At 48.4% G+C, this 27,502-nt stretch overlaps 1 protein-coding gene across 1 annotated transcript in view; it reads left to right on the plus strand.

The window, feature by feature from the left end:
• Nucleotides 1-26,159, plus strand: part of CRTC3 (CREB regulated transcription coactivator 3) — a 70,639-nt gene extending 44,480 nt beyond the window's left edge. Inside the window, exons 4-15 of the mRNA XM_054589313.1 lie at nt 2,492-2,553; nt 3,917-3,979; nt 5,885-5,985; nt 10,839-10,874; nt 12,593-12,690; nt 14,231-14,280; nt 16,931-17,148; nt 18,756-19,054; nt 22,121-22,324; nt 22,414-22,494; nt 23,774-23,876; nt 24,319-26,159. Coding sequence (XP_054445288.1) covers nt 2,492-2,553; nt 3,917-3,979; nt 5,885-5,985; nt 10,839-10,874; nt 12,593-12,690; nt 14,231-14,280; nt 16,931-17,148; nt 18,756-19,054; nt 22,121-22,324; nt 22,414-22,494; nt 23,774-23,876; nt 24,319-24,527 — 1,524 coding nt within the window. The 3' untranslated portion in view covers nt 24,528-26,159. The remainder of the gene's footprint in view (nt 1-2,491; nt 2,554-3,916; nt 3,980-5,884; nt 5,986-10,838; nt 10,875-12,592; nt 12,691-14,230; nt 14,281-16,930; nt 17,149-18,755; nt 19,055-22,120; nt 22,325-22,413; nt 22,495-23,773; nt 23,877-24,318) is intronic.
• Nucleotides 26,160-27,502: the final 1,343 nt, after the last annotated feature.

Here is a 27,502-nt window from a genome sequence, read left to right on the forward strand (position 1 = left end):
TTAGAAGCCCTGCAGTTAAGAAACTTACCTTTAACCCAGGGTTTCCAAAATTTATTGGCTCAAAAAACTCAATTTTTACCTCATACCCATTAGAGATTTTCATCTCAAAGTACAAGGAAATGCTGGATTTTAGAATTCTAAGGGGAAAATAATTCAGACTCCAAAATTCCACGTGCCGCCTGTCTTTCACTGGTGCACTAGGGGAAACAGGAAGACGTCCTTGTGGACACAGAGACTCAAAAAGATGCTACTCATCTACCTCCCTTAACATTTGCCTTTCACGTGTGTCCTGCACGACAGAGTTGGAGGTAAAAGGCCAAGAGAGTGTAGAGTGAGGGTGAAGACATGGTTGAGAAATGAGGAAGGACCCAAGATTGTGACCAGTTTTATATGTTAAATCTGACTCTGGAACGCATCTTGGTGGGTGGGTTCAATGAAGCCAACTCCAAGTTCACTTATCCCACCAGCCACGTGAAAGGTCACAGGCCTGCCTTACTGGCCCTGTTCCTGGTAGATCAGATCTCCAGAGGGTTGGGGAGAAGGTGGCAGCCCCAGGCCACCTCCAGAGGGCAGTTCCTGCGCCCAGCCCCAGGTGCACACACCACATGGGAACAGGAAGCCAAAAGAAGAACCCCGCTCTGCTCACCAGCCTGGGGGCGGGCAGCACTCAAAAGACAGGGTGGAACTTGTTTGGAACTTCTGTGGCTCAGTGTCCCCACCCACGGGTGAACGGGCCAACAGATGTCTTCTCTTTTCACCAGAAGAGCTGCTCTCTTTCTTTGGGGAGGAGCAAGAACTTTCCCTCTAACGCGCCCTGAGTACAGAAGGAGTAGGAGCCCCTTGTCAGCTGACTGAGGCAGGGATTTCCCTCCTCAGGCCTGCAGGGACTTCAGGAGACTCTAGGTTCCCAACGGGAGCACCAGGTGAGTGGTGCTCTCCATTGCACACGAGGGGCCGTGTGACATTACCATCAGCAAGGCTACAGGGCTGACTGTACCTCCGCGCGGAAGAACTGGCGTTGGACCGTGATGTTTCTGCCGCACCACTGCACGCTGATTTTATGTTTGCATTACCAGTGCCGGACAACTGCTTCACAGCTTCAGGGGTGGCAGACACTGAGAGAAGCGTTTCCCTCCTACTTGATGAAACTAAGCTTTTCTGGATAGAGCCATCAAACTCTAAAAAAAAGAGAGAGGCAGCTACCACAGGTTGAGAGACCCAGTGGCTGCTGCCAAATGGCCAGCGCGCTGCATGTCCTGCCTCTCAGAGGCCTCCTCGTTTCTTTACTGCTGTTTCCTCTTCAGTCTCCTCCTGTGGTCTCTTCTAATCTGCACTTCATATAATTCAGTCTAATAGTTAATGTTGAAGAAAGGTCTCTCATTTGAAAAAATATTCAGATAAATAAGATAACTAGACATCACAAAACTAATACAAAGTGAAACTTGTAACTGTAAAGCTCCTGGCAAGGAAATATTTCACACTAAATTGTTAAGAGTTCATTAGTTTCGTACCCACATTTTACTTACGCCAGATTCTGTGTCCGCCTGGGATGCCCAGCCCAGCCTGTTTGTCGGCCCGTCTCCCTCCAGGCTCTGGTTTCCTCCTGAGTACAAGCATGATGGCTTCTCGCATTGAGAATCATTGTGTGTTTTTAGCGGGAGAGAAGTATAATCGAAAACGTTGTAGAGAGCTGTTCTTTAGGTGCAAGGAACTAAAGTAACCAGAATGCCTCCACTGCCCTCCGCGTGGTCTGCGGGACACGCTTGTTTCTCTGTGCGTCTGCAACAGCACAGGCGGCGTGAAATGGAGTTCCCGCCACATAAGGAGGTTTAAATTTCTCCACCGTCACAGGCAGCTCTTTTGGTTTTAAGTAACAGGAACCCTCCTTAATTTGAAAAGAGGAAATTTATTGGCTCATGTCACCAAAAGCTAGGTCCGAGGGTTCATACGACAGCACAGACACTCTGTATCTGTGAAGGGCCACCTTTGTGCTGTTATGCGCAGACAGGCTTTCGCCACCTCTGCAGCAGGAGCTGCTTTTGCATCCCGTCAGAGACACTCTTTGGTCCTGTCAGCGTCGCAGTCCACCCCTGAGCCAGTCGCTGTTTCCAGGGGAGGAAGGTGCCTGGTGGAAATGCTGGGCCTGGGTCCCTCCCCTGGGACTGGGACATGGGACAAAGAGTGAGAGCCTCCCTGGGTCTGGGGTGGGGGCAGAGGGCATTCTGACAAACAAAAACGCATGCGAGGCAGGCGTGAAAAATAAGAAACACCCTGTGTGAATCATTGAATCATGCAGAGACGGCACTGGATAGAAGACAGGGGAACGGACTCTCCAGAGGAAGTTGATATGAGAAAGCCTGGAGGAAAAGCTAGTGGGTGTAGAGACGAAGATAAGAGCCCCAAACTCAGTTGTTGAACTCCCCATAATTCCAGTGTCTTAATTCTGTTTCATCTTTTCATTAAGTTTATTTTTCCTTATTAAAATTTTTACTTTGACGGTAGTTCTTTCGGAGCCAATTACTCCTCACAGCCCCTGGATGAGAGCTGGCCAAGGTAAGCAAACCCTATTTTAAAGATATGATGGACATGTGTTATTTTTGGATGCTTTCACTTTATTTTACCTACCTTGAATGCTGTTTTAGTAATTGCTAATATAGAGCATAGACTCTCATTTGCTCTTAGAAAACTTGTCTTTTCATGTGTAATCATAGGCCTATATGAAAGTGTAAAATGAAAAGTTATTTAAACAAAGCTAGGTCTTCACTTTTAAAACCAAATAGAAATACATGTGGAATACATTTTACCACTATAATACTCTGACTTGTTATTCTGATATCCGAGACATGGAAAAGTAAACGCCTGTCTTCAGGGTGTTTAAAAAGGAAGCTTTGGAAAGGAACATAAATAAGCTTTGGGAAGCTACCAAAGAGGTAATTTACACAGTAGATTTGATTAAGACTTTCTCTGAATATTTTGGTCTACAAAGGGTATACACCTTCCCCCAAATAGGTTTTTTTTTTCTTTTTTGCATAGAGGGTAACAATATAAAATTAACCAAAAAGATTGCTACGTCCACCGTGTGTGTGGTACCATTCAGACTTGGGAGGCATCTGAAGTGTACACACTGGAAGCTTTTAGCTCTCTGGTCGAGGTGTGCCCTCTGTCCACTTCCCGGGCACGTGCTAACCAAGCACTGACTGTGGATGGTGTAGGCAGGACCCGGCAAAGGTCCGTGTGAAGGTGGGCAACAGCCGGCCCTGCCTCAGGCGGGTTTTCGACTACACTCAGGAATCTTGGGACCCAAGGTTGTAGGGTAAATACAGTATTTTAAATCATAAAAAGATATTTCCAAACTGATAATTTAACATTTATATTTGAGAAAAATTGTACACGTCCTAGAGCACTAGGATTGGATGGGTGTTTTCCTAAACTGGGTAACAGTGGCGGTTCTATTCCTTTTCCTGGCCACTTGTGAGGGAGCGCAAAGCCTCCGCACCCAGGGCTGCCCCGGCATTCCCCGCGCGCACTCTGGGTGTGTGACGAGGGGGCCATTTTACACATCTGGACTAAGGCGTTCTATCCCCCAGAGAGCCTCTATCGCAGATTTGAACTATTTCAAAAGGGACTCACAAGTGCTTTTTTGTCCACTGCTTTTTTAAACTCTTTATATGCCCAGCTAGCCAATCCTTTGCTCATGGGTTTGTGGTAGTTTTTAGCACTGAAATCAGCAATCGTATGAACTGGAGAGAGCATTCAGTCTGACCTCGTTTTGACAATGAAGAGCAAATGGGCGATTTGAAGGGACCTCCCTCAGGTTGTGCGGCCAGGTGAGGCGTTCTCAGGCCCAGGTCTGAGCCTCTGCTTCACTGCTTGTGGATTGAATTACTTTTCTTTTTATGTTATTCTATTTTTAAAGGCATCATCCTCCTTGGAAAGAAGAAAAGCATCCTGGCTTCAGGCTAACATCTGCACTTAACAGGTACATGTGTTGTTTCCTAATAGAAATAGTTTTTCAGGAGGACCAGTCCACTTGATTGTCTGATGTTCTTTATCATCTAGTTGCCAGAGTCTGTTCCTATCCGTTGTGTTTATATGAAGTTTTAAAAAAAGAAAAGAAAAGAAAAAGCAACCCCAAGCCGCCACCACTTACTGAATATCCTCGGAGGACAGAACAGCACAGTGTAGGAACATAGAGTCTGGGGTGGGACTATAGGCTTGCCTCTGACAGTGTGGCCTGAACAAGTTATTTAACTGCCCTGTGCCTCAGTTTCCTCATTTGGAAAAGGATAATAGTGCCTATATCAAGGGATAGTTGTGAAGATTAGATAATACACAGGAATGGTAAGTAGTCAATAAGTCTTAGCTCTTGTCACGATCGCTTTGGGCCAGGCTCCAGTGGTGAGTGTCTCTGCTGGACATTTTTTCAATCCTGATATCATCCTATAAGAATGAGGGTTTTTTTTCCTATTCTAAAGGGTTAAGGACTCATCCAAGGCCATTTAGCTAATATGTGATGAAACTAGGATTAAAAAAAACAACCTTTATAGTGCAAAATTTTAAACATACACAAAAGGAAAAAGTCAGAAGCAGCCTCTGTGCTCATCTTTCAGCGCTGGTCCTTAGTACGCTGCCCGTCTTGTTTCTTCTTGAACCCCCACCCACATCCCACACTGGCTGGACACAGCCTTCCACCTGTAACTACATCTAATGGTATAAGACTGATAAGAACCTTTAAAAAAAAACCCCACAATTCCATTATTACACTTAATAAATTCCCAGTTGTCTCTCTACCTCCGATGTTCTCTACTGAGTCTCTTTGATTCTTAAAGAGCTGGGTCTGGAGGCAGAGCTCTGTGCTCCCAGGGCGCACACGGGCTCCAAACCCCGTGGCCTGTCAGAAGGCAGCCCTGCCCGTGCAGCCAGGCCATGTGGGGTCGTCACCTGCAACTGACCACAGAGTAGCATCTCAGGCTGATGTAAAGGCCACAAGTTCTTTTAATGGCACACTTTGACCTTCCCTGAGACAATAACCATCTCTTGGGATCGAGGCTGTATATAAATTGGAGCTGTCTAAGGGGACTTCAGAAATAGGCTATAGATCAGTGATTCCCAAGCTTTTTGTCTTTGGACTCCTTTACCGCCTGAAACCATTGAGACGCTAGAGTGTCTGTTTATTTGGGTATATCTATTGATATTTATCTGATAGTAGAAATTAAGTTGAGAGAGATTTAAATGTTACTTATTAATGAATTTTAAAATAGTGAAACAAAAATAAATCCAGCATATGTTAACATAAATATTTTTTAAGAAACAGTTCAGTTTTCCAAAACAAAACATTTATTGAGAAGAATCGTGTTGAGATCCCTTTAACAAACCTCCTGACGACAGCTGGATTCTGTGCTTATGATCCCGTCTATGGTGGGGTCCCATGGCTATAGCTCCCGCAGGCCGCCACTGCACTCATCGGAGGACGTGGGAAAGGGCCAAGAGCTTTTCAGTATTAATTGAAAGTCGCCTTAACTTGCACTCTTCCTGGAAAGGCTGAGAGCCGCTGCTGTAGGCGATCCTCACTCAAGAGGAAGGACAGGCAGGTCCTAGAGGAGGCCCCACGTCCGAGGCCCTGTTGAAATAGATCATTACGCCATGCGTCAGCTTCAAGGCATAAAGCTATACGAGTACCGATTCAAGTCTTTTGGGTGTGGGTGATCCTCAGGGGCTGTTACTGATGTGAAGGACTTCAGGTAGGTCCAAAACCCTCATTTTATGGATTATCGTAAACCATTATCCTTACCTCTTCTCCCATCGGTAATGTTAAGCAAAGAATATTGCATTTTCACTAAGGAAAAATGGATTTTCAGCCAGATTTCTCTCCTTTCCCCCTTAGGACCAATTCTGATTCTGCTCTTCACACAAGTGCTCTCAGCACCAAGCCTCAGGACCCCTATGGAGGAGGCGGCCAGTCAGCCTGGCCAGCCCCATACACAGGTAAGACACAGCGGCCGTGCTTTCTGCCTGTGTTTTCTGTTAGGGTCTCTTACCTGGTGTGTGCACTTCCCCCGCCTAGTAGTCTTCAGAGAAGAAGCTGGCAGGGGAAAGTTGTGTGTGCTCATGGGAAATGAGGATGGAGCTCATGAGGTCACATACCTTGCTTCTGCCTCGCCCATGGCAGATTCCCCCTCTGGGGCATCTCCCGGCCCGGCAGTTGCCGTTCTTCCCCACCATACTCATTACATTGATGTGGACTCGTCGTAACCTCATAACAGGTCTCCTTATTTCCAGTCCTGTGTAGGTCTAACCCAGTTTTGTGTGGGTTCTCTGATGGTCCTCTCTTCATCTAGGATCTGAACAAACTGAGAGTAAAACCGAAAGTGACCGAGAGAGCCAAATACCATCTTTATTAATGACAAGTGCGCATGGCCTCTCTTTGTGGGTCTGTGCCTGTTAGGGCTGAACCCCAGCATGAGGCCAGCTGCCTGCAGCCCTGGCCTGGGCAGCCGCCACGGGAGGGCCGAGGGCAGACGGGAGGGCAGGGCTGAGCAGAGCAGACACGCCTGGAGAAGTAGCGGGGCTGGACCGGGGCTGGGCATGGCCTGCTTGGTTGTGCCCCATTTCACTGGGTAGGGCATTGTTCCACCTCCCTTGGGCCAGAGTGAGTAAAGGGGAGGAGAGAGCCAGGAAGCGACCAGGAGTAGGAAAAGCATCTTCATGCCATCTGCTTCCAGAGGGAGCTCGGATCTGATCACATTAGTCCCCTGCTTACAGTCCTCAGTGCTACCACCCCCGACCCCCAGGAGAGAGCCCACACCTCTCCATCTGTGATGACAGGAGCTCCAGGCCCTGGCCTGGCCCCGCCCCTCCCTCCTCTCCTCACTCCCCAGGTCAGCCGTGGGGACCAGGTCAGGTTCTACTACCGTTTCCTCCTGTTCCCATCTCTCCCCCTTTTAACTCCTTCCTGGCTTCCTGGCCAACACCTCAGCTTTGTCACCATCCTCAACCTTCCTGTCTTTGCCAGCCCAGAACTGCCCACATGCTTCTCACACCACAAAGCTCCTACATGCACCCGTGTCATGTCTCGGCACCTATGTCACTTGTGACTGCCTTTCTCGTGGTTGTGCTTCACTGATGGGCTCAGGGTAGATTTCTTACCATCAGCATCTTCCTGGTCTTGTCCCCGGGGAGCCCTCCGTGGCGGGGCAGTGTGGAGACGCTACACGCTGGCCTCGAGCCTGCACCTGAAATGAGGCTTGCTCTGTAAGACACAGTCCAAGCCTGCCTTTCTGGGCTTTATAATCTAGTAGGAACAATGGTTTTGAAGTATCCCTTCCATACACCAGTCAGTCCACAAACAGGAAGGACTATGTGTTTGATCATGAAACAGGTGAATAAATCTTCAGTCCAGGTAACACCAGCTTCTCTGGTTTCTTTACTTTTTAGACAACTTAAAGCCTAAATAATCTGTTCCTTCGGAGGCAAAAGTGCCTGGTCTTATTTTCTTGCATAGAGTAGGGATAGGACTTAATAACGATTGTTGCTATATTTGTCCCCTTGGTGCAATTAAGAGATGACCACATTTGTCTAGGCAGTTGTTTGCTTGCAAAGGGTGAGGCCATCTAGCTGTGTGTCCCCACATGGGGAAATGAGAGTAAATCTGGCAGTTACGTTGGAATTGGGTGTGGGTTAGAGACCTGGCTCCCTGGGCAGGTGGAGTAGTTTAGCTCATACTGGGTTGAGATGGGGAGACACAAAGCAAGTCCAGGAGAAGCAGAGCCTGTGATTGGTGGGGGCCTGTGACCCAGTAAGATCTTAGTCTCCCTGCAGAGGGAGCCAACCGGGCAGATAGGTTTTTACCCTGGAGCTCTGAATAAAGGGCTGCATTTCTGCCTCTGCCCCTCCTTCTGGGCGGAGTTTACTCTAACAAGGGCCAAAGGCCTAGAGAGAACAAGGAAATCGTAGGAAATTTAAGTAAGGAGCTTCTAAGGTTTGCATACAAAGAGAAAATAAAGAAAGTGATTAATTGAGTTAAGTATTTATGCTAAGAGTGATGTAACCTTTGGAGGGAAGAAGTGAGAAATGTCAGAAGGTGTAAGAGAGGGTGAATAAGAAAGGCAAGAAGGTAAAAATGTTGATCCCGATAGAGAGTAAAAGCAGAGAGAGAAAGACATCCTAGAGCAGAATTCCTGGGTCAACTTGAGAATCGTGGTGGGCGCTTCTTGTCACCTCAGCAGCTGAACGTTTGACAGCCGTGGAAGGCGGGCTGCCCTCCAGCATGAACCACGCGGCGGCTTCTGCACAGTGGCAAGTCTCGCAGGACTCAGAAACACATCCAAATATGGGTGTGTTTACATGGGAAGCCAGTGTGTCTAAAATATTATTCGAGTCTCCAAGGATGGGAATTATTTCTGGAGAATTATATTTGCTGGTGGGAGCTATTTTAAATAGTTTCATGCATTTTCCCCTTGTAATTCATTGAAGTTTTTCGTTTTCTTTTCCTTTTAGATTTTAAAAATATCAACTAGCTTTGCAAAAAGGTATTTCTTATTATAGGACCAACCAAATAAAGTAAAGATTAAACAAATGATGGGAAAATATAATTGGAGCCCAGAATGGGGCTTTGTAGCAGAAGCGGCACTAACTCCCCATCCCTGGGAACCTTTCCTGAGTGTGATGATGTAGCGTTGATGAATGTCCCCACTGGCTTATGTTGTTGTTGTTGTGAATGGGTGATAAAGATGCATCTGCTCAAAGCCTGACTACATGAGTAGTGCACTTGGATACACTCACGAGCAGGGGTTTGTGTCCCAAGAAAATAGGGCCATTATGCTGATACATGAGTAGCAATTTTCATAATGGTTATTGAGTCACATGACAATTAGGCATAAGTAATAAGCCGTTGATATAAATGGCAGAAACAAACTTTTATACAACCAAACGAGATTTTTATAATTTCTCTCTTCTTGTTTAATTATCCAGAATCCATAAAAAGAAATGTCGATCCTTTCCCTGGCAGCCCATGTAGCTTAATTATCATTTCACACACATACTGAGATGGTTAAGGGCTCTCTGTGACACTTTCCCTGCCCCACAGCCTAGGACTGTCCCTTAAACCTCCTTGGCTCCTGGCCAGCCTGTGACAAAGGGCCTGGGGTGGTTCGCGTCCTTTCAGAAAGGAGCCTGAGAGCCGCAGGCTGAAGATTGCGGGATGCTTGTCTCCTCTGTACCCTGGGCTCTGGAAGCTGAGCACGGCCGACTTTGGGGGCCAGAGCCCCGAGCTGCACCTCTGGGGCAGACAGAGGCCCGAATGTCAGTGACCTTGCAACAGGCAACACATTTTGAACTGAGTAGTTAAGGAAAAGTTTTTAAATGCAGGTAGCCCTGGAATAAGTGAACCTGTCCATGACACCGGGGCGGGGGGGACAGGTACACGCATCCCAGGCCATACAGAGGGGCAAAAAGTGTCACCTAGATGGCAGGAGGGCCCAGAATGAGGAGGCTGACGCCCCGGAGGCTTCTTAAAGGACCCAGTTTGGTTAGATGATCCGCCTCTTGCCACCCCTCTAGTCAGGGAGGCGAGACTGTGCGAGGCATGGGATCTGTCAGGCCTGGGTGCGGGGAGAGGGAGCATGGACTTGGATGCACTGAGGCAGGAGGCCCCCTCTGCGGCTCTGAGGCCATGAGGTTCCTTGGACATGGGTGCGGTCTCGGTCGCTGCCATCCTGACCCCTGTGGGACAGGTACAAGTGAGTGTGCTCTTCCCGGAGAGCCCACCGCAACTTGCTCGTTTTTATTTGGAACCCTTTGTTTATAGTTGTGTCCTATGATTAAAAATCCTGGCTTGCATCTTTGGGTCATATGTTAGCTTGCTGCTGGCATATCAGGTATTGCCAGCACCATCTCCCTGGTCACCAAAATTCAAACCTGGGTGCTGGCTTCTCCCCTACACTCTGTCACTTGGCCACATCTAGCATTTAGTGTAGGAACTTCATATATGTTGTATAATGATTGATAGATATTTTAAGTCTTTCTAGACTAGTCAGGTTAACTTACAGATTAAGCTTACCCAGAAACATATCTAAACTTCAAGTAAGCCTACATTTAAAGTGTTAGAACTTAAAATTTTCTCCTGATTTTATACTGAAAACTCATTTGGTATATTTGATGCCTCCAAGGAGAATAATTACCGTACATTCCGGGCACGAACGAGTCTTTGGGTTTAGCTTAGAGCAATCGGATGCACTGCACTTGTCATTAGCAACCTATTTTATGGATTAAAAATACTTTATGCAGCCAGAATTTATTCAAAGTCAAAATGTTAAATTTTTGTGAAAAGCTATCACCATATACTATTTAAGTTGACAGAGACTATAGATAAATTATTTTTTAAAAATAATTTGACTCTGTATAACAGCATATAGCATGGAACTTCCAGCCTGTTCCTCTGGGCCCTCACACTAAGTGGGAAGCAGCGAGGCACCTTCCCTTCCCCAGGATAAAGCATTTGGAAGAGGTTCCGATCCATACTTCTTGACTTTGTAAGCTGATGAGAGGTTCTCAGACTTTGTAAATTGTTTTTCTTTCAGGACAGAGGCAGTAAAACAATTTAAGAATGAGATCATTTTAAAGGAGGAGAAAGGTAGATGGGAACCAACTTTAGATTTAAATTGGCCATATCCATCTTAATTTTAGCATAAATGCTAATGTACCTTAGATGGACATCAATCAGTGTACCAGAGTTTGTTGGAATTTTCAAAATTCTATTTCACGTCGGAAAGAGTGACTAATTCGTGAATAAATAAAATGAAGGCACAACATAAAAGTGTTTGTTTTTCCCTTCCCACTAGGTTTCTCTGATGGTGAGCATGACGGACGTGGGGAAGGTAGGGATGGGTCTGCTGCTGTGCCCCTGAGCCCATTAACACTCATGTTTCAGAACTTTCCAGAATACTGACAACTGCCCATTGGTTTACTTCTCTGGGATGCTCTATAACATTAGGGCTTCCCAGGACCACAGCCACGAGAAAGGAAATGGATGGTTAGGTTACAGAGGCCCCTCGTCGCCTGAGTCCCCACAGTCCCAGAGTCCAGGATCGTGCAGGGAAGCAAAAGTTGTCATCACATGAAAATATTAACAAATTACTCACTTAAACTATGAGTTATTCCAGTATCCCTCCCTCCTCAGCTGCCTGTCTCTGCTCATTTAGCAAGTTTTTCAGAGTCAGTGATTGACAGATGTAAATAAGCAGTGGGAAGAAAATATAAATTGATTACAAAATGAAATCGCAGATGTTGCAGAAGATACTGAGTTTTAAACCGATTGACATGATGTTGGAGATCCACTGAAATGACACTCAAAGCCAGTAACAGACGGGAGCCTGCCACCCTTCGTTCGTTCACTCAGTGCCCTAAATCCTCATAATCTGACATTGGATTTTTACAATCTGAGAGTGAAGGACTCAGTTAGGTTTGTATATCACAAAGGGAAGCACCTTGCACCAGGACACAAGTAAGTCTCTGTCCTCAGCCTAAACATCCACTAGGACAGAAATAAGTAACTGGCTTAAGCTTCTTTGCATTCTCCCAGTGAGTCCTTTGAGGAATTCCCAACCAGTCTTGGATAGAAAAAGAGACTAAAAACAATGAACCTCTCTAAGGAAGCAATCCTCTTCAAGGCCTTGGCGTCTGCCCCAACCATATTCCTGTGACCAAGCTCTTAGGAGAAGCAGCCTTGAGTCACGAAGCTACCGTACTCAGCCCTTGAAACTTTTCCTCTCATCCATCAGTGCCTTAAAGAGCGATTGTTTGTTCTTGAGAGGCTCATCGTCTTGCTTTATTCAGGCTCTCAAACCTATCGCTCCTGCCCTCCAGTTTGAGAGTCGCCTGTAGAGCCAGTGTGTCCCTGGCACTGTTCTTAGCTCTCCCTAGCAAGCGAAGGGAAGAAAACCAAACAAGGATGTTGGCACCATAAGTTCTTCAGAGTGGTTGGACTGTCGCAGTTCAGAGAGGGCCTGGGAGCATTGGTGAAGCCTGGCGGGCACAGTGGGAGGGCAGCTGCCAGCACGGCGTGAGGGGCGAGCTGTGCGGCCGCGGCCGCAGCTCCCTGCTGTCGGGGAATCGGGGCCCCCTCGCCCTGAGCCCGTTCCAGCCGCCCGCCCACGCAGCTGTGTCCTCAGTGTTACTACCTATAAGTTAAACTTATTTTAGAGCTTTTCTTCCCACTTTTCAAACCTTTTTCTCAGAATTTCTTCTAAAATTGTGGTCTGTGTTTTAAGTGACTTCTTTCTGGGGTCCATTCCCTTCCGGTGCCTGTGTGGGGCTCCAGCATTCAGTCATGACGGCTGAGGCGGAGTTTCTGTGGTCACGGAACCCTAGCTGCGGGTGTGGTTCTGAGCCAGTGTCTCTAACGGTGAACCCCCTTCCTGGCATCAGGTCCCTTAACTCCTAAGGGCTACCCTTTGTCTTCTGTTCTCTCTCTGAGAACAGCACTACATATTGGTGAAGTAAATCGCTTTTTTAAACAAAGGCAATTGGTTTGGCCAAAAGCAGGATGGCTGCCATCTAACGCAATGATTGTGCTTTCTCCCCCATCCCCCTCCAGCGGTATCTTTCCCAGGCCCGGGCCAGGGCCCGATGAAAGAAGAGAATCTGTTAAACGTTCCCAAGCCACTGCCGAAACAACTGTGGGAGACCAAGGAGGTGGGTGAGCAGCGCGTAGCCATGTGTGTTGTCACCGAATATTTGCAGTTCAGGGGTCATTGTAAAACCCCGCAGAAGAGAAAATGAGGAATTGGGGGGAAAGTAAGAGAGGATTTGTCTGGGGAGAGCTAGGAAGAATACACTAGGGAATGGTGCTTTAAATATAAATTGCCACATTTAGTTGATGAGGTAGCGCAGTGGTCGCTTGGCTTTCTAATTTGCATATGAACTGACTCACTCAGTAAAACCTGTTAGTCCCCCATATCTTTCGTATTACCAAAAGCTCTGAGACCTTGTTACGAGTCAGGCAGACACTCCTGTTTTGCAGCCAACACCATCTACCAGTCCCCGGCTTCTGTCCAGCATTGCTGGTTCCGCAGACATCCCTTTTTAAACCAAGAGCATTTGACCCGAGTCCTCAGGGAGTGAGTAAACAAGGCATCTGTTTCATGATTTCTACGAGCCTTTGAGCCTTTGTACCTGAGCTTGTGCTGGTGACCCCACCGCGCTCCCACCGGGCTGAGGCAGGTCCCAGGGTCCTTGACCGGCCCCTCACCCTGCAGGGAAGGCCGGGTGGCCTCTGAAAGAAAACAGTTGGTCGTCCCAGCCCTAAGTGATGACATTGCTCACGTTGCCTCTACCTAACCGCCCCACCTGCCTAGACTCCTTCGTCTGGTTCCACTTCCTTGTGCCGCGTCCACTGGGGTCCTCTTCAGCATTTGAGTGGGCTTGCAAGGTCTTCTGTAAAAGCAAGTGTACTTGATGTGTCATCATTTGGGGGGAGAAGGAGATATGATTAAAGTTCACGTCCTTAAACATGGGATAAACAGCCCCCTTGGTCTTTCTGGCTGTGGAGACACAGTCGTCTTGGAGGCTTTTCTCAGAGGGCAGTGCTGTCTTCTTCAGTAGAGGGCGCAGCGGCACCCACTTTCCTCTGTGGCCCAGGGCCCCTGGCTCCGGGGAGAGGCCCCCCTGGCCCTTCACACTGAGGGGTTTGCAGCCCTCCCTGAGCCGCTTCTGGGAGAAGACTTGAGTCAGTGGGTTCATCCGTGTTTTCCAGCATCCCATGTGTGTGTTGAGCGCCCTTTGCCAGCCACTCTAGATCCAGGGGTCCTGCAGTGAACAAGCAAACAACAAGCCCTGCTCCCCCGCCCCAGCTTATTTCCTAGTTGACGTATTTCTTTTCTTCTGATAATAATTGCTTCTTTCTTCACTCTCTTTTATTTTTTGTATTCTCCTTTTCCTTTCAGGCCAATTGGAAAAGGAATGTTTATTTAAATGTGAAACATTGGCCTTTTTGGAGGAAATAATATTCATCTAGAAGATAAATTATTAAAGCATCAAATTAAGAAAATTTATTGATGTTATGCCTCCCTTATGCCTGGAAAAGTCTAGTCAAAACATACAGGGCTGCTATGTGAGGATACTACTTACTGGCTCTCGCTTGCACTGACGGGAGCCCCAAGATACTTACAAAGACGATTTTAAAAACTTGAATTTAGTTTTACAGAGAGTAACCCAGCTTTGTGACTCTCCCCAGACTCAGTCCCTGTCGGGGCGCCCTCGATCCTGTGATGTTGGAGGCGGCAAGTAAGTAATGTTCTTTATGTACATGGCTCAGGGACTGTCCCGAAGGTTTTCCCAAAAGGAAAGTCATACTACTTTGTCACAGAACCCTGAGAAACCTCACTTGTTCTCTATAAATTGCAAGTCAACTTTATAAAAAAAGTCAACTGAATTTTTATCAAACAACAGCTCTCTTTTGCTACTCATGTTTCATTTTTTTAAAGTAATTATACTACATAACTGCAATAACAAATAAAACTGCCATAAATATGTTTGAGAATAACACAGCTGACTCTTGGTAAGCATACAACTTGAAGCAGAAGCCTGCAGGCGTGGAGAGGAGCCCAGCAGCCTCCCGCTGTGGGCACCTAGCACCTTGGTGACATAGGAGTTAATTGAATTTCTGCGAAGGTACCTAATGTCACAGAACCATGCACGTAAAAGGGGTAAGTTGTATGTGCTATACGTTTTGCCACTATTTTAAAAATTAATGGAAGCTAAATAGGAAAATTTACAAGAGAAAAAGAGTTTCTATGAAACCATTAATGAATTTACATGTTTAGCAGTATAGAATTTCACTCCCTAAAAGAATTGAGACAGCTTACAAAAATGTGCATGGTACAAAAAGATCGACGATGAAGTTCAATGAGGAACTAGAACTGGGGAAGAACAGGGGGATGGAAGATGCCGTGAAGCCCACACAGTGACAGGTGCAAAGAGGGACTGACCAGTGGGGTCCGTTAGATGGTTCAGATAGGCAGTTGCCAGGGGAGAACGCGCTCCACGGGTCCTCACAGAGAGGACCCGCCCCTTGAGACTTGATGGCAGTGTCCGGAGAGAGCGCTGAGAGGCCGCAAGAGGCTGCACCATGGCTTGGGACCAAAACCAGCTCAGAAACAGCCAGTCTTCCCAGAGCCAAAATAGTGTAGTTTGAAAATGGGACCCTTCCATGATCTAGCCAAGCACGAACACCCATTCTGCAGGGTCTGGGGTGAACTCGGTCTACTTCGGGCAGGCCTTCGATACTGCCTCCTCCGGCGGAGCTTTCCCTGAGGCTTGAGGAGCACCGAGTTCAGGGCGCTCCCTACTGCAGACCTGCAGTGCAGGCCTCCTCTGTGCTGGTTAAATATAAACCCGCAGGCAGTGCCATCAACAGCCCCCGGAGCTGAGATGAGGGTTGACCTCTTCAGAAAGTCACAAGGCCTGCCAGGACATGCAGCTGGACGGAAGAGCAGCACACCCGGCGGTACAGGAGGATTTAGTCTTGAGTCTGCCCTCCTACTTGTCCACTCCTGGCTTGGCTTCCACCCCACTGTTCCAATCGAACTGTCCTCAGCAAACACCCCTATGATGTGTCTTTCTATACGACTTAAACTCAGTGTCTAAAGCAGGGTTTGTTAAGTTACCCCTACCACCTACCCTTATCCCCCGGCTGCTCTTATTCCTCACTATTTCCTGTCTCAGTGGGTGGCTCCATCAGTCCCCAAGTCAGAAAATCAGGAATCGTTCTTGAGTGCTCCCTTGAGAACCCGCCCCACCTCACCATCACCGTGCTCCGGCTGTGTCTTGTTTGACTGGTCTGCAGCATCGAAACTTGCCTCTCTGCCTCCAGGCTCTGCTCCCTGCACCCGGCCTCCCCACCCCCGAGCCTGTTAGCCACACTGTCCTAAGAACGACTGACCGTGTCTTTGTATTCAGCTGTCCGCTGGCTTCTTACTGTCGGCATGTCGGTTCCAGCCTCATATGCTCCCTGCCCACCTGTCCAGGGCCACCTCCCGTCACTGCCTACCCCTCTTAAACTTGACCTTCCTGCAGTGTCTTGAGTTCCTAGAACGCACTGTGGTGTCACCCCTTTCTGCTTTGCCCATGCTGTGAACTCTGCCTGCGATGATTTTCCTGCATAAATCATCTGAATTCTTTAGCCTCCAGACTCAACTCAGATGGAATTCCAGGAAGCCCCATCTAAGCATTGTCTCCATGCTTAGACCACCAGACTGTCAGTGTACCGCTGAATTGCATTATATAGCAGGTTATTTTCTATTTGGCACCATCTCCCGGCTTTGTCCGAGTCTCCTGAGGCCCTAGTGGCAGTGGCTGATGCCCAGGAGGTGCTCTACTGACCGTGTTGTGTTGAATGAAGTGTCCTCAGTTGATTCCATCCCCTTCCGCCTCTTCCCAGTCCACAGCCGTAGCCTCTAATTGGTCCTTCCTGTTGTCTTTCCGCTCCCTTAAGCCATCCTCCACACTGTAATGGAAAAACCGTATCTTGGAAGGTATCTGGTTGATACAGAGGTTTTTGGTTTTTTTGTAGGAATGATAATTTAGAAATCCAGCAAACAGAACCATGTAAATTACACAGCAGTGCCTCACTTGTTATATGGTGCCTTCTAATTTTTAAAGTACTTTTGCATTAGTATTCTCATCTGGTCTCGGAAAATATTCCTCTAAAGTGGGCATGGTTGGCATCCTCAGTCCCCCTGATAGGTAAGGAAATGGCACTTCAGAGAGGTGAGGCCAGGGAAGCAGGTTCTCAGGAGAGGAAAAGGCAGAGTTTGTGTGAGGATGTGGAGCTTTGACACCCACTGCTGTGATTTGACAAGGAAACATCTCAGACATGTCCTGTTCCCCAGAGCCTAGTGGTTTTAGAAAGTAATACTTACATTTTCTTTTTCAGCACTTTTCCACACAACAGTCAAAACATAGGCCTCTCACCCTTTCTGGGGACCCTGAACACTGGAGGGTCACTCCCTGATCTGACCAACCTGCACTACTCAACGCCCCTGCCAGCCACCCTGGACGCCGGTGACCACCTCTTCGGTAGCATGAACACAGGGAACAGTGTGGGCAACCTTCCTGCTGCTATGACTCACCTGGGCATAAGAGGCTCTTCTGGTAAGCATCCCCTACCCGTGTCCACGGGTGGCTTCATCATAGGTGTGGTCCCCAGCCAGGAGGCCTGCGAGTGGATCTGAGTTAGATGTAACAACGTACCTGTTCTTGTAGCTCTTGACCCTGTTGACATTCTGCCCTCATGGCCCAGTTCCTGTTGGATGTGACCAGCTCTGCGGCAGCTCCTCTAAGCCTCCTCCTTTATCACCCTCATCAGCCCAAGGGCACCAAGGACTTGGAGAATAAGACTTGAGAGTCAGGAAGTGAGGGTCCGTTCTGTCCTGCGTTGGCCAAGCAGTGTTAGTGGCTCGCATCAACACAGGATGATACTTAATCGTGAGAGCTGTCTCTCTAGATCCCTCCAATTTCCCACTAGATTTCAAAAGAGGGCATTTTGAATTATAGGAAATTTACAGTGAATACAATGACAATATTTATACTTAAAAAATATGTACATTAAGTAGACATCTACCACAGTTCAAAATTATTTGCTGCACTTTTCAGAAGTGCTGAACAACGTGACATGTAGCTGTATTGAATGCTACCCATCATGTGGCTTGTGTGTTACTGTATAGTGTGAGTGTCTCCAGCCCAGGCCCCAGGTGACTGCATTTGCTTGCACCCTGGCACATGCTCTTGTCAGTGCGTGGGGCAGGCCTCGCCCCTCCCTCTCCCGCCCGGAGGTGCCGTGGCCCTGGCAGTCACGGTCCTGAGCCTGGCACCCTGGTCCTTTGGAAGGGTCCTCGGTGACGTCTGTCTGTGGTTTCCACTCTGGGTTCAACGTGACTTGTCTCCGAAAACCAGAGCTCACCACCCAGATGACAGTGGTCCCTTTCAGGGTGGTCACCCGGAAGGTTCTCTGATGATTTGCAACAGAATTTTAGGTTTAAAGAGTTGATTTCAGTGATCACCTTTATTTTTGGTTCTTTTGGTCATTTTTTATTCTATTGCTTTACGTATGTGACTCCAGTCAATTCTCTGTGAACAGAGACATCCAAGATCCCCTAAGTCCAGCTGCATCAGCATGTAGCTTCCTTGGGTCTTGGGGAAGCCGGCATTCCCCGGGATAGCCTCCAGCTTTTGCTTTAGCTGCAAATCCTGAGTTTAATCGCTGGCTGTCATTTCCTCAAACAAGCATTATTTTTTCCAGAACATGTCAGAACCAGTGTCGAGTTTTTCTGGTTCCTGTGCATGGGACTTAAAATGCATGGTACACAAAGTTGTCTCAGTGAAAGACATTCCTAAGTGCCGGAGTGTTCAGGCAGGGTGCCTGGGCCAGAGGCCTTCCGGGGACACTGGTGCACAGCCCTGGGCCCTCTCCTTAGAAGGGAGCTTAGCGCACTGCACATTCACCTCTGTTACCCCTGCTCACCTGGCCCTGCCCCCCAGCATCCTTCACATGGCACCTCCCTCGAGGAAACAGGCCTCTCGAGGGTACCTTTTTCTCGCCGTTGGTCTATGTGATATATGTTCAGTAGGAGTTTCCCAGGAGCTCCTTCACATACAGAATCCTAATCCATCATAGGAAGTTAAGTTATCTTTAATCTTTGGGAAACAAATGATCTGGTCTGAAATTAGGACTGCTAACTTGTGGATCTGCTGTCTTCCAGGTCTCCAGAGTTCCCGGAGTAACCCTTCCATCCAGGCCACGCTCAATAAGACAGCACTTTCCTCCTCCCTGAACAGCAGCCCGCAGACACCTGCCCCCAGTGCCTCTGCTCTCCACCCTTCACTTCGTCTGTTTTCCCTTAGCAACCCATCTCTTCCCACCGCAAACCTGAGTGGCCCCTCTCGGCGCCGGCAGACGCCCGTCAGCCCTCTCACGCTGTCTCCTGGCCCTGAAGCACATCAGGGTTTCAGCAGACAGCTCTCTTCGACCAGCCCACTGAACCCATATCCTGCCTCGCAGGTAAAAATTACCACCATGGAACAGACTGAAGAATACAGGAATTGCTTTCCTTCTCTGTGATTCTGGGTTCTGTTCATTGTACCAAGCACGTTATCCATGGGGTCACTTACATGTGAAATCAGAGAGCAGGGCAATGTGACTAATTCAGAATGCACCAGTGATGTTTCTAAGAGCAGACTTGTGTTGATTATGCCTAAGCAAACACCGAACAGTTTGCAGTCCCTGTAAATCTCGAAGCTGGGGTTGCGGCTGAGGGTACAGTGTAGAGGACACCATCCAAATACGTCCACCTTAGCTATGGGAAACCAGGCCGGGACTTTAAAATTGGGATGGAAAATCAAGAACTGACCCTGTAAGTAATTTAAACCACAAGGAAAAGCCACAGCAGACATTCAGTATCTTCCTAAAGCTTTGATATGAGACCACTTCCCTAACTACAACTACAGATTTGAGAAACAGTGCTTTTATTGTTCATGAAATAGTAGGTGTCATAAGGATCGTGTCTCTGTGAAAGAACTGAAAAAGTCCGTTTAGAAAGAGGCTGAAGTCTCAGTCCTGACACAGAAATTCAGGGGTTGAAGCACCATATTTTGACTTGCTGACTTTGTTTTTATTCTAAGCTCTTAGGGTGGTTCTCCTTACCAAAGTCATCAATGAATATATTTTTAATCCGTTGGTCACTCCCTGGCTACATTATAACATCATTTACTAACCACTTCTCCATACTTGAGTAACGACTTAGCAAGGAGGAGTGGACAGAACACAATGGAGGGATTGGCAGATCCAGTTATTAGTCATTCTTTACCGATTACTAGCTACAGGGTCTTGATTTTATGAGTAATCCTTTTTGGGAGAGGATAAGAGAGTATTTCATAATTGTTTTTTTAGTGGTCATTTTTATGATACTAATTTTATTTTGCAAAATTATTTGAGCCTTGGCCAGTGTGGCTCAGTATGTTGGAGTATCATCCCATAGACTGAAAGGTTGTAGGTTTGATTCCTCATCAGTGCACATACCCAGGTTGCGGGTTCGATCCCTGGTCAGGGCAAATTTGAGAAGGCAACCAATTGATGATGCTCTCTCACGTTGATGTTTTTCTCTCTCTCTCCTCCCACCTTCCTCTCTCTCTAAATGCAGTGAAAAAATGTCCTTGAGTGAGGATAAAAAAAATTATTTGATAGGCTTTAAAAAATATTACTTGGGCTTCCTAAATACATTTTAAGGAGCCTATGGGTAGAGAACATCCTCTTTCAGGTGTTTCCATTTTTTTTATTTGCTTTATATTTAGATTTTTTTAAAAATCCGTGTTCATGCTAATAGTGTAAAAAGTCAAATAGTTCTAAAGGACTTGTTCTGAAGTTAGAGTTGTTTCCCCTCCCTGTCATACTTGTCACTCCCTGGAGATGACTGCTTTCAACCAGTGTAGCCCATCACTTTGGTGTAATCATGCTATTTTCATGCGTATGTTGTTCTACATTTTCAGTGTTCGGTATTTTCTAATGACATCCTACCTGGAAGATTAATGTTTTGTCTCTTTCAGCTCTCCCAGTTCTCCCACACACATACATATTTCCTCCTCCTCTTCCTCCTCCTCCTCATTCTTCACAATGTGGTTTATTATGATTTTGTTTAGAACAGTACTCAGTGTTTAATGTTTTCATAGTAAGAATAATGTGGTCAGAGTTTAACCATGTAGTATACTATGAAATAACAAAAAGAACATTTTTTTCCTCCTGGGAGTTAATAAATGTCTTATTTTGTTAGTCTGGTGTTCTATGTCTTTGAATTCAACCCCATACTCTCAGAATTGAATAGATCTTCTCTCAGTACAGCGAACATGGCATGATTCAAATGTGTCTATTCTACCCAGCATTTCATTAATAATTGGCTGAATGTAGAATACAAAATTCAAAACAATTTTCTCTTAAAGTGTTGACATTATTAACCCATTGCCCTTTTAGTTTCTAGAGCTGCTATTGAGAAATCCAATTTCACTCTGATTCTTAATGCTTCCAATGAAATCTTTTATTTCCTCCCCCATTCTAGAGGTTTATAGGATCTTCTTTCTGTCCCCAGTTTTCTGAAATTTCAGGATAATGTAGCTAGACATGAGTCTGGATATTTGGTGGCTTTCTTCAATCTGGAAACTCATATCCTTCATTTCTGGGAAATTTTCTTTAATTATTTCTTCGATGCTTTCTTTCCCTGAGCACGAGCTGGGAAAGAAAGGCAGAAGGCTCGGGTTCAGCGGTGAGCTCTCTCATGAAGTGTATTTTCAGTGGGGCGCCTCGCCGGCTGGGGCCGGGCGTGCCCTGTCCCATGACCTTCTGCTGCCCTCCCTCCAGTGCAGATCCCTCCAGTCTCCCGCAGGCCAGCGCTCAGAAGCCTAAGTGCTTCTCACCTAAACTTTGACAAGACCCTCCCGGTTTCAGCTCTGCCTTCACCCCCGGCTGCCGTGGCCCCGCCACCCTCAGGACCCTGTTTGGGAATCAGCTTGGGTCGTGGTTTCCCGCTGCCAGCTTAGCACCTGGCCGCCTCCGCTCGGCCACGCCGGTCACTTCTTGTCTGCCTGCTTTTCGTTTTCCAGATTTTGTTGCCATTTTCTTCTCTCCTGTTACTTTTGCCCTTCTGTTGTTTATTATTGTTTTATTGTTATTATTGTTTTAGTGTCTTTTATGAATGTTTACTGTTGTTTAATACTGTTTTAGTGTTTTTAGTAGAATTTTGGGAGACAGTGGAGCTAAAAGTTTTTTTCAATCTTCCGTCTTTAACCAGAAATTATGTCTTTAAAAAACAAAACAAAACATGGTTTTTACTTAGAAACCTGAGAGGAAACTGCTCAATTGGCTGAGTTTTTTTGTTTTGTCTTGTTTTTAGGACAATAGAAATTGTCATGGAATGGGAAATGCTTGGGGGGAGGTGAGATTTGAGATGTGCTTTGAAGAAGCAGAAATAGGCTTCACAGGGCACAGCATAGAACGCCTTGGTGAAGACCATCTCCTAATCTTAAAGGGCCCACGACCAGAAACTCAGGAGCTAAGCTAATTAGTGACTCTGTTTTCCAGATGGCATCCTCTGATCGAAGCCCACTTTCCTACCTGCCGGCAGAAGCTCAGACTCCACTGTCCCCACCTCCTCCTTACCCCACACCCCAGGAGCTCCCCCAGCCTCTCCTGCAGCAGCAGCACCGCGCCCAGGAGGCCCCCGCTCAGCAGCCACAGGCAGCCCCGTCGCTGCCACAGCCAGACTTCCAGCTCCTGGCGGACCAGGTGGGTCCCAGCAGGAGCGCCGCTGTGGGGGGAGCACTCACGGTTGCCTTGAGTGCCAGACTAAACGATCCCCTCCTTGTTCCCTGAAGGGCTCCTCTATGACCAACTTCTTCCCAGATGTGAGCTTTGACCAGCAGTCCTTGAGGCCAGGCCCAGCCTTTACTCAGCAGGTGAGTGAGTGACCGCCCCGGGGCCCACCGCTCTTGGAGCAGGAGCTGGCCAGCACGTGGGGCCCACAGCAGGCAGGCCAGGCCCTGTCCTGCCCTGGTTTCAGATGTGCCTGGCGGCTAGGAGAGTGTGGGATCTGCCTAGCCCTAATGTCCTGCGCTGGCTGCCTTAGTTAGTGTCCGCCTCGCCACAGGGCCTGTTTGAACAAGGGGCGGAAGCCTCCTGAGGGGCCCTCTGGTCGCGGAGCTGTAGAACCGCTCACCCTGGCAGGGCTGGGGCCGTCCACTCAGCTGCCTCGCGGGGAGGCTGAGGCTCGGGCAGGGCTGAGCCCGCAGGCCCGGCAGCTGGCCCCGCACGGAGCGGCCGCCCAGGAGGGCTTGGGCCCAGTGGGGGCAGGGGCCCTTCCCTGAGATATTTTCACTCAGCCATTTCCTTTTGCTTTTTAAGTTTTCCATAACACGGACCATTTTTAATATCCCCAGATTTTAGAGCGTTTAATAAGTATGGACTGGGTTCCAGGATGGATTAAAGACAGAAAGAGCCCTTTCCAGAACTTAGTAATAATAACAAAGAAATAAATAAAGACCTATTTCCTGAGGAGGCTGTGGGGGAGCCTCAGGGTAAGAGCCAGTAGTCCTGCCTCCCTGGTGTCTGGAGAAGCCATTTTAGTCTCAGTGAGTCAGTGTCTCCCAGAAAAATGATGGAAACTCCTACCATTGAGAGATTTTTAAAAACAGTTTGGAACATTAATTTCTGGAAAGGCACCTAAGGAAGGCATCAGCTCTCACCAGCCTTCATGGAGGCTGTCTCATAGACTGGGAGGGGCTTGCCTGAGGCCCCTCCCTCTGAGTGTGAAAAAACAGGGCTTTACTTTCTCATTTGTCTGGAAACCAAAAAAAAGCGCCTGCTGGCTGCATCGCTTCTTTGGTCTTCTTTGGGGAGCCATGATGGGGTTCCCCCAGGGGGCAGTTTCCACAAGCCTCAGTGCGACTGAGGAGCAGCGGGTCTGAGACCCGAGAGGCACAGAAGCCACAGCTGTTGGTGTCCCCTTGGGTAGCTTCGTGGGCCGGGCAGTGTGTGAATAGGGCCCCGTTCCACATGTGCATCTGCCTGCCCAAGAAGCATTTTCTGCGCAGGAGGTTCCCACGACCGCACAGCACTCTGGGATCCTGCAGGAAGGGACTGGAAGACCGTTTTCAGCCTTGGCTTGCTTTGGGAGCCCCTTGTTCCCCCCTCTGAAGAAGAGAATGTTCCTTACAATGTAACCCTCGGTGCTTCCAGGTGCCTCTGGTGCAGCAAGGTCCCCAAGAACCACAGGATTCATTTAATTTGAGACCAAACCTGTATTCCAACTGTGGGAATTTCGCAAGCAATGTCTTGACAGGTAAGTGTGAACCAGCCCTCACCCTCTTCGCTGTAGTTATTTTGCTGTGTTTTTACAGATTCCATTGTAAGATAGTTTAAACAACAATGTCAGATCAGGCAAAAAATGGAAGTTCCGCAGCTCGGCTTTACGTTTTTGAGGTGCAGGTGTCTAGCCCAGAGATTTTGAGGCGGTGAGCATTTTCTGAAAGACTTAGTTTTAAGTCATTGGCAACTGTTCAAATGGAGAAAGCCTGCAAAAAGTGGGAGTGTGGACCTGACTGGAAGGAATGAAGATTCCAGAGCAGAACTGTAGGCCTGGAAGTGATTGGGACACAGCGATCACTGTCCTGGTTGGGAGGATGACAGGGCCAGTGTGTTGGGGATGTCACCGGTTGCGTTGTAGCCTGGGGTCCTCACGCCTCCTGATCTGCCCTGTTGTTCCCTCTTGCTGTTTCTTACAGAAGATTCCAATTCCAGCCTATTCAAAGACCTCAGCAGTGCGCTGGCGGTCATGCCTGAGGTCAACCTGAACATGGACACTCCATTTCCATTGGAAGAAGAGCTCCAGATTGAACCCCTGAGCCTGGACGGACTCAACATGCTAAGTGACTCCAGCATGGGCCTGCTTGACCCCTCTGTTGAAGAGACGTTTCGAGCTGATCGACTGTGAACGGCATGGAACAGAATAATAGGACTTACGCCTAAAATAGCTAAAATAGAACGGAATACAATGGAGCCGCTACACCCCTGGGCTTTAGTTATCTTGGGCTTCTGACACGGGAAGAACCAATTCTACGGCTCCGGGCTTTCCGTCGAGGTCCATTCTCATTAACTGTGGCTTGTTGTAGACCACAGAACTATGCACTGCCTAGGCCTGCAGGTTTTGTGGCTGCAGGCAGGCTGGTTCTGAGCTTCCAAAGAGGTGGTCCTCACCAGAACCATCACATCCTTTTGTCTTCTGTCCAGTCGGTCAGTGTGTAAACATAGCCAATACCATGGGACGGAGGGCCCAGTAGCCCTTTGTGGTGCTCGGAACCACTGACCTCAGTCAACACTGAAGAAAGGACCTGGCTAGTGTGGGCGGCACTTAGGGCCACAGGCCTGCAGGGGTGGCTCAGTGCTGAGCAGCGGTACCGCCGCACCACATGCCTTCTCTGATCTAGCTGTCGCGCCTGGGCCCCTGCCAGCTGGTGGCAGGGGTCTTCCGGGCAGCACAGGCAGCCACTGTGCCCTCACCCTCAGATGCCTTAATTCTAATATGAAGAAGAATATGCACCATGAGTCCAAGAACAGACTTGAGTTAAGCAAGCTGAGCGGTAATTTGTTTTCTTCCCAGTTATAATCTCTTCTGCTGCTCCAGTTCGCCTTTTCCTATGGACAGGAGGAAAAGGAAGACTCTTTTACTCAGTCACTGAAAAAAGTCCCCTGCTAATGGATGAGCCTGAAGAGAAAGACCAGTGCTTCTTGGTGGCTGTGGAAGAAAGAAGGGGCCTGACTGCATCCCGCACACACGCAGCGTTCTTTGGACCCGCGCTGGGCCGCTGCGGACATGCGCAGGCCTCCCTCTGGACGTGCCACCGGGAGGGAGCGGCTGGAGGCCGGAATCAGACTCAGCCATCAGCTGAGCGGAGCTCTTTCTCTGTGGAACGGGAGTGTTAATGTAACTCCCCTGGACCCTAAGCTCCTTGAGGGCAGGCAGGGACTGTGCCTTATTCATCATGGAACCCCTCGTACCAACAAGTGCCTGGCACTGAACGGGTGCTCTGTCACTGCATGTTGAATGCATGAACGGGCGTACGCACGGACGAACCTGTGAGAGAATGCATGGATGGATGCGTGAATGAATCAAGCTGCCTGCTCTGAGGCAGTCTAATCTTTAGCTCTTCTCTTCCTTGCCAAATTTTCTCAGAGCTGTAGCTTTTCTGACACTTGTGCCTGTGGTTAAGTCAAGCATGCACTTTAATATGCTTTTAACACTAGGTGACCAAACCCACCGTTAGACTGGGCACCTACCTGTCCTTGAAGCTGTGCTCCGCAGCAGGTGGGTGCGAGCCGTCTCCTGAGGGTGCTCAGAGTGGCCGAGCCAGCAGAGGCCTCCCAGGGGCCTCAGGGGTCCTGGCAGGCCCCACCTCAAAGTTCTTCCCTCCCAGATCCATATTTTGCTCTAAATTGCTTTAAAATAGACATTCATTCTTTGAAGTTGAAGAAATTCCGTAGTAAAATGAAGGCCTGATTCAGGAAATTATCACTAGTTATTAATACCTTAGCATAAAATAGTATTGCCATATTTCCACCACTGCCTGCCCCCTCTAACTTAGGCTAGGCCAGCCCTGACCAGGAGCCTGGCAGGGGGATTAGAAGGGGGGGCAAGGGGGCGGGGCCTGCCGAGCACCCCTGCAGAGGGGTCTGGGCAGAATTCGGGCATGGGATACAAGGTGGGGAGGACGGCCACTGAAGGAGAGGCTCGCCGGAGCCTTTGCCTAGCCAGCCACTGCCCTGCCAGGGGATACCAGGGGTGTCCCTCCCTGAGGGTCACTAGGCTACTCCCAGCCCAAAGCAGCAGCACTGACCATTGACGCCTGAACCTGACCATTGTGTGCCTTATGGCAGGAGGAGTCTGTCATGGGGTCCCGGGCTGTTAACCTCTCCAGACCTGGTCCCGCTCCTCTTCCATCTTCAGGGGGATGGCCTGCCCTCCTTCCTTTCCAACAGCCGGGCTGGTGGGCCGCTCCGTCCTTCGTCCTTCACTGTGGAGCCCGAGTCTTCCCACTTCACGTCAGCCCCAACCCCCACTGTTGAATTAGGAAAGCAAACCAGAGTCCTTGCTGAGTGCTGGCTCAGGAAGGGGCCGCTGCCCCTGCCCTCAGCTTTTTTCCCAGTTGAACTTTTAGATCCCTTTATACTAAAGACCTCAGAGAGGAGTGGGGAGTGACTCTGTCACCTTCTAACGGTACGCAGCGCCCCAGTGTGCCAAAGGCTGCCAGCTCCTTGCCGCCTTTCCTTTGTCCAAGGCCCGCAGCATCAGGTGTGGCCTTTCAGACAGGGAGTGGTGCTGATGTTATAAGAGGTTTTTATGAAGAGTGGAGGTCCCAGCATCATTCACTCTGCATGGCGCCTTACACACGGGTCATCGGTGGTCAGTGCGGGCGTCCCAGCCTGCTCTGTCTGCAGGGCAGCCCCGGCCGACAGCTGCAGGCGCCAGACCTCCCCCGTGACCTGTGCTGCCCCCGGGCTTTCTCCAGGCAACTCCTGGCCTGGAGCCTCCCCAGAGCAGAGACTTGTTTGGCATGACGATGAGGTTTAGCACTGAATTAAATTTATCCTTAGGTCCACCAGTCCACTCTTTTCCTGTGAAAAGGGCTTGGGCATCACACAGCCCAGGTTGCTTAGCTGGTGTCCAGGACAGGTCACTGTTCTGACTGTCAGCGGGTAAGTCTGTGCTCACTGGTGCCCTTAACACAAAGCGGGCATGACCCTCACACCTGCAGTGGCTGCGTACTAAATATTTTCCAATATTTAGTGTTGTTGGAAGAAATCGACGGCTGTACTACTCATTTACTATCAGTTAAACAGCATTGAAGTAAAGCCTATCTGTGTTTCCATTTTTTTCTTTCTGTAACGGTTGTGGTTTTTAGAACTTAAGGT

Source organism: Pteronotus mesoamericanus, unplaced genomic scaffold, assembly GCF_021234165.1.
Source record: "Pteronotus mesoamericanus isolate MK-2021 breed Mesoamerican mustached bat unplaced genomic scaffold, CSHL_Meso_final contig_1242, whole genome shotgun sequence".
Classification (NCBI taxonomy): Eukaryota; Metazoa; Chordata; class Mammalia; order Chiroptera; family Mormoopidae; genus Pteronotus; species Pteronotus mesoamericanus.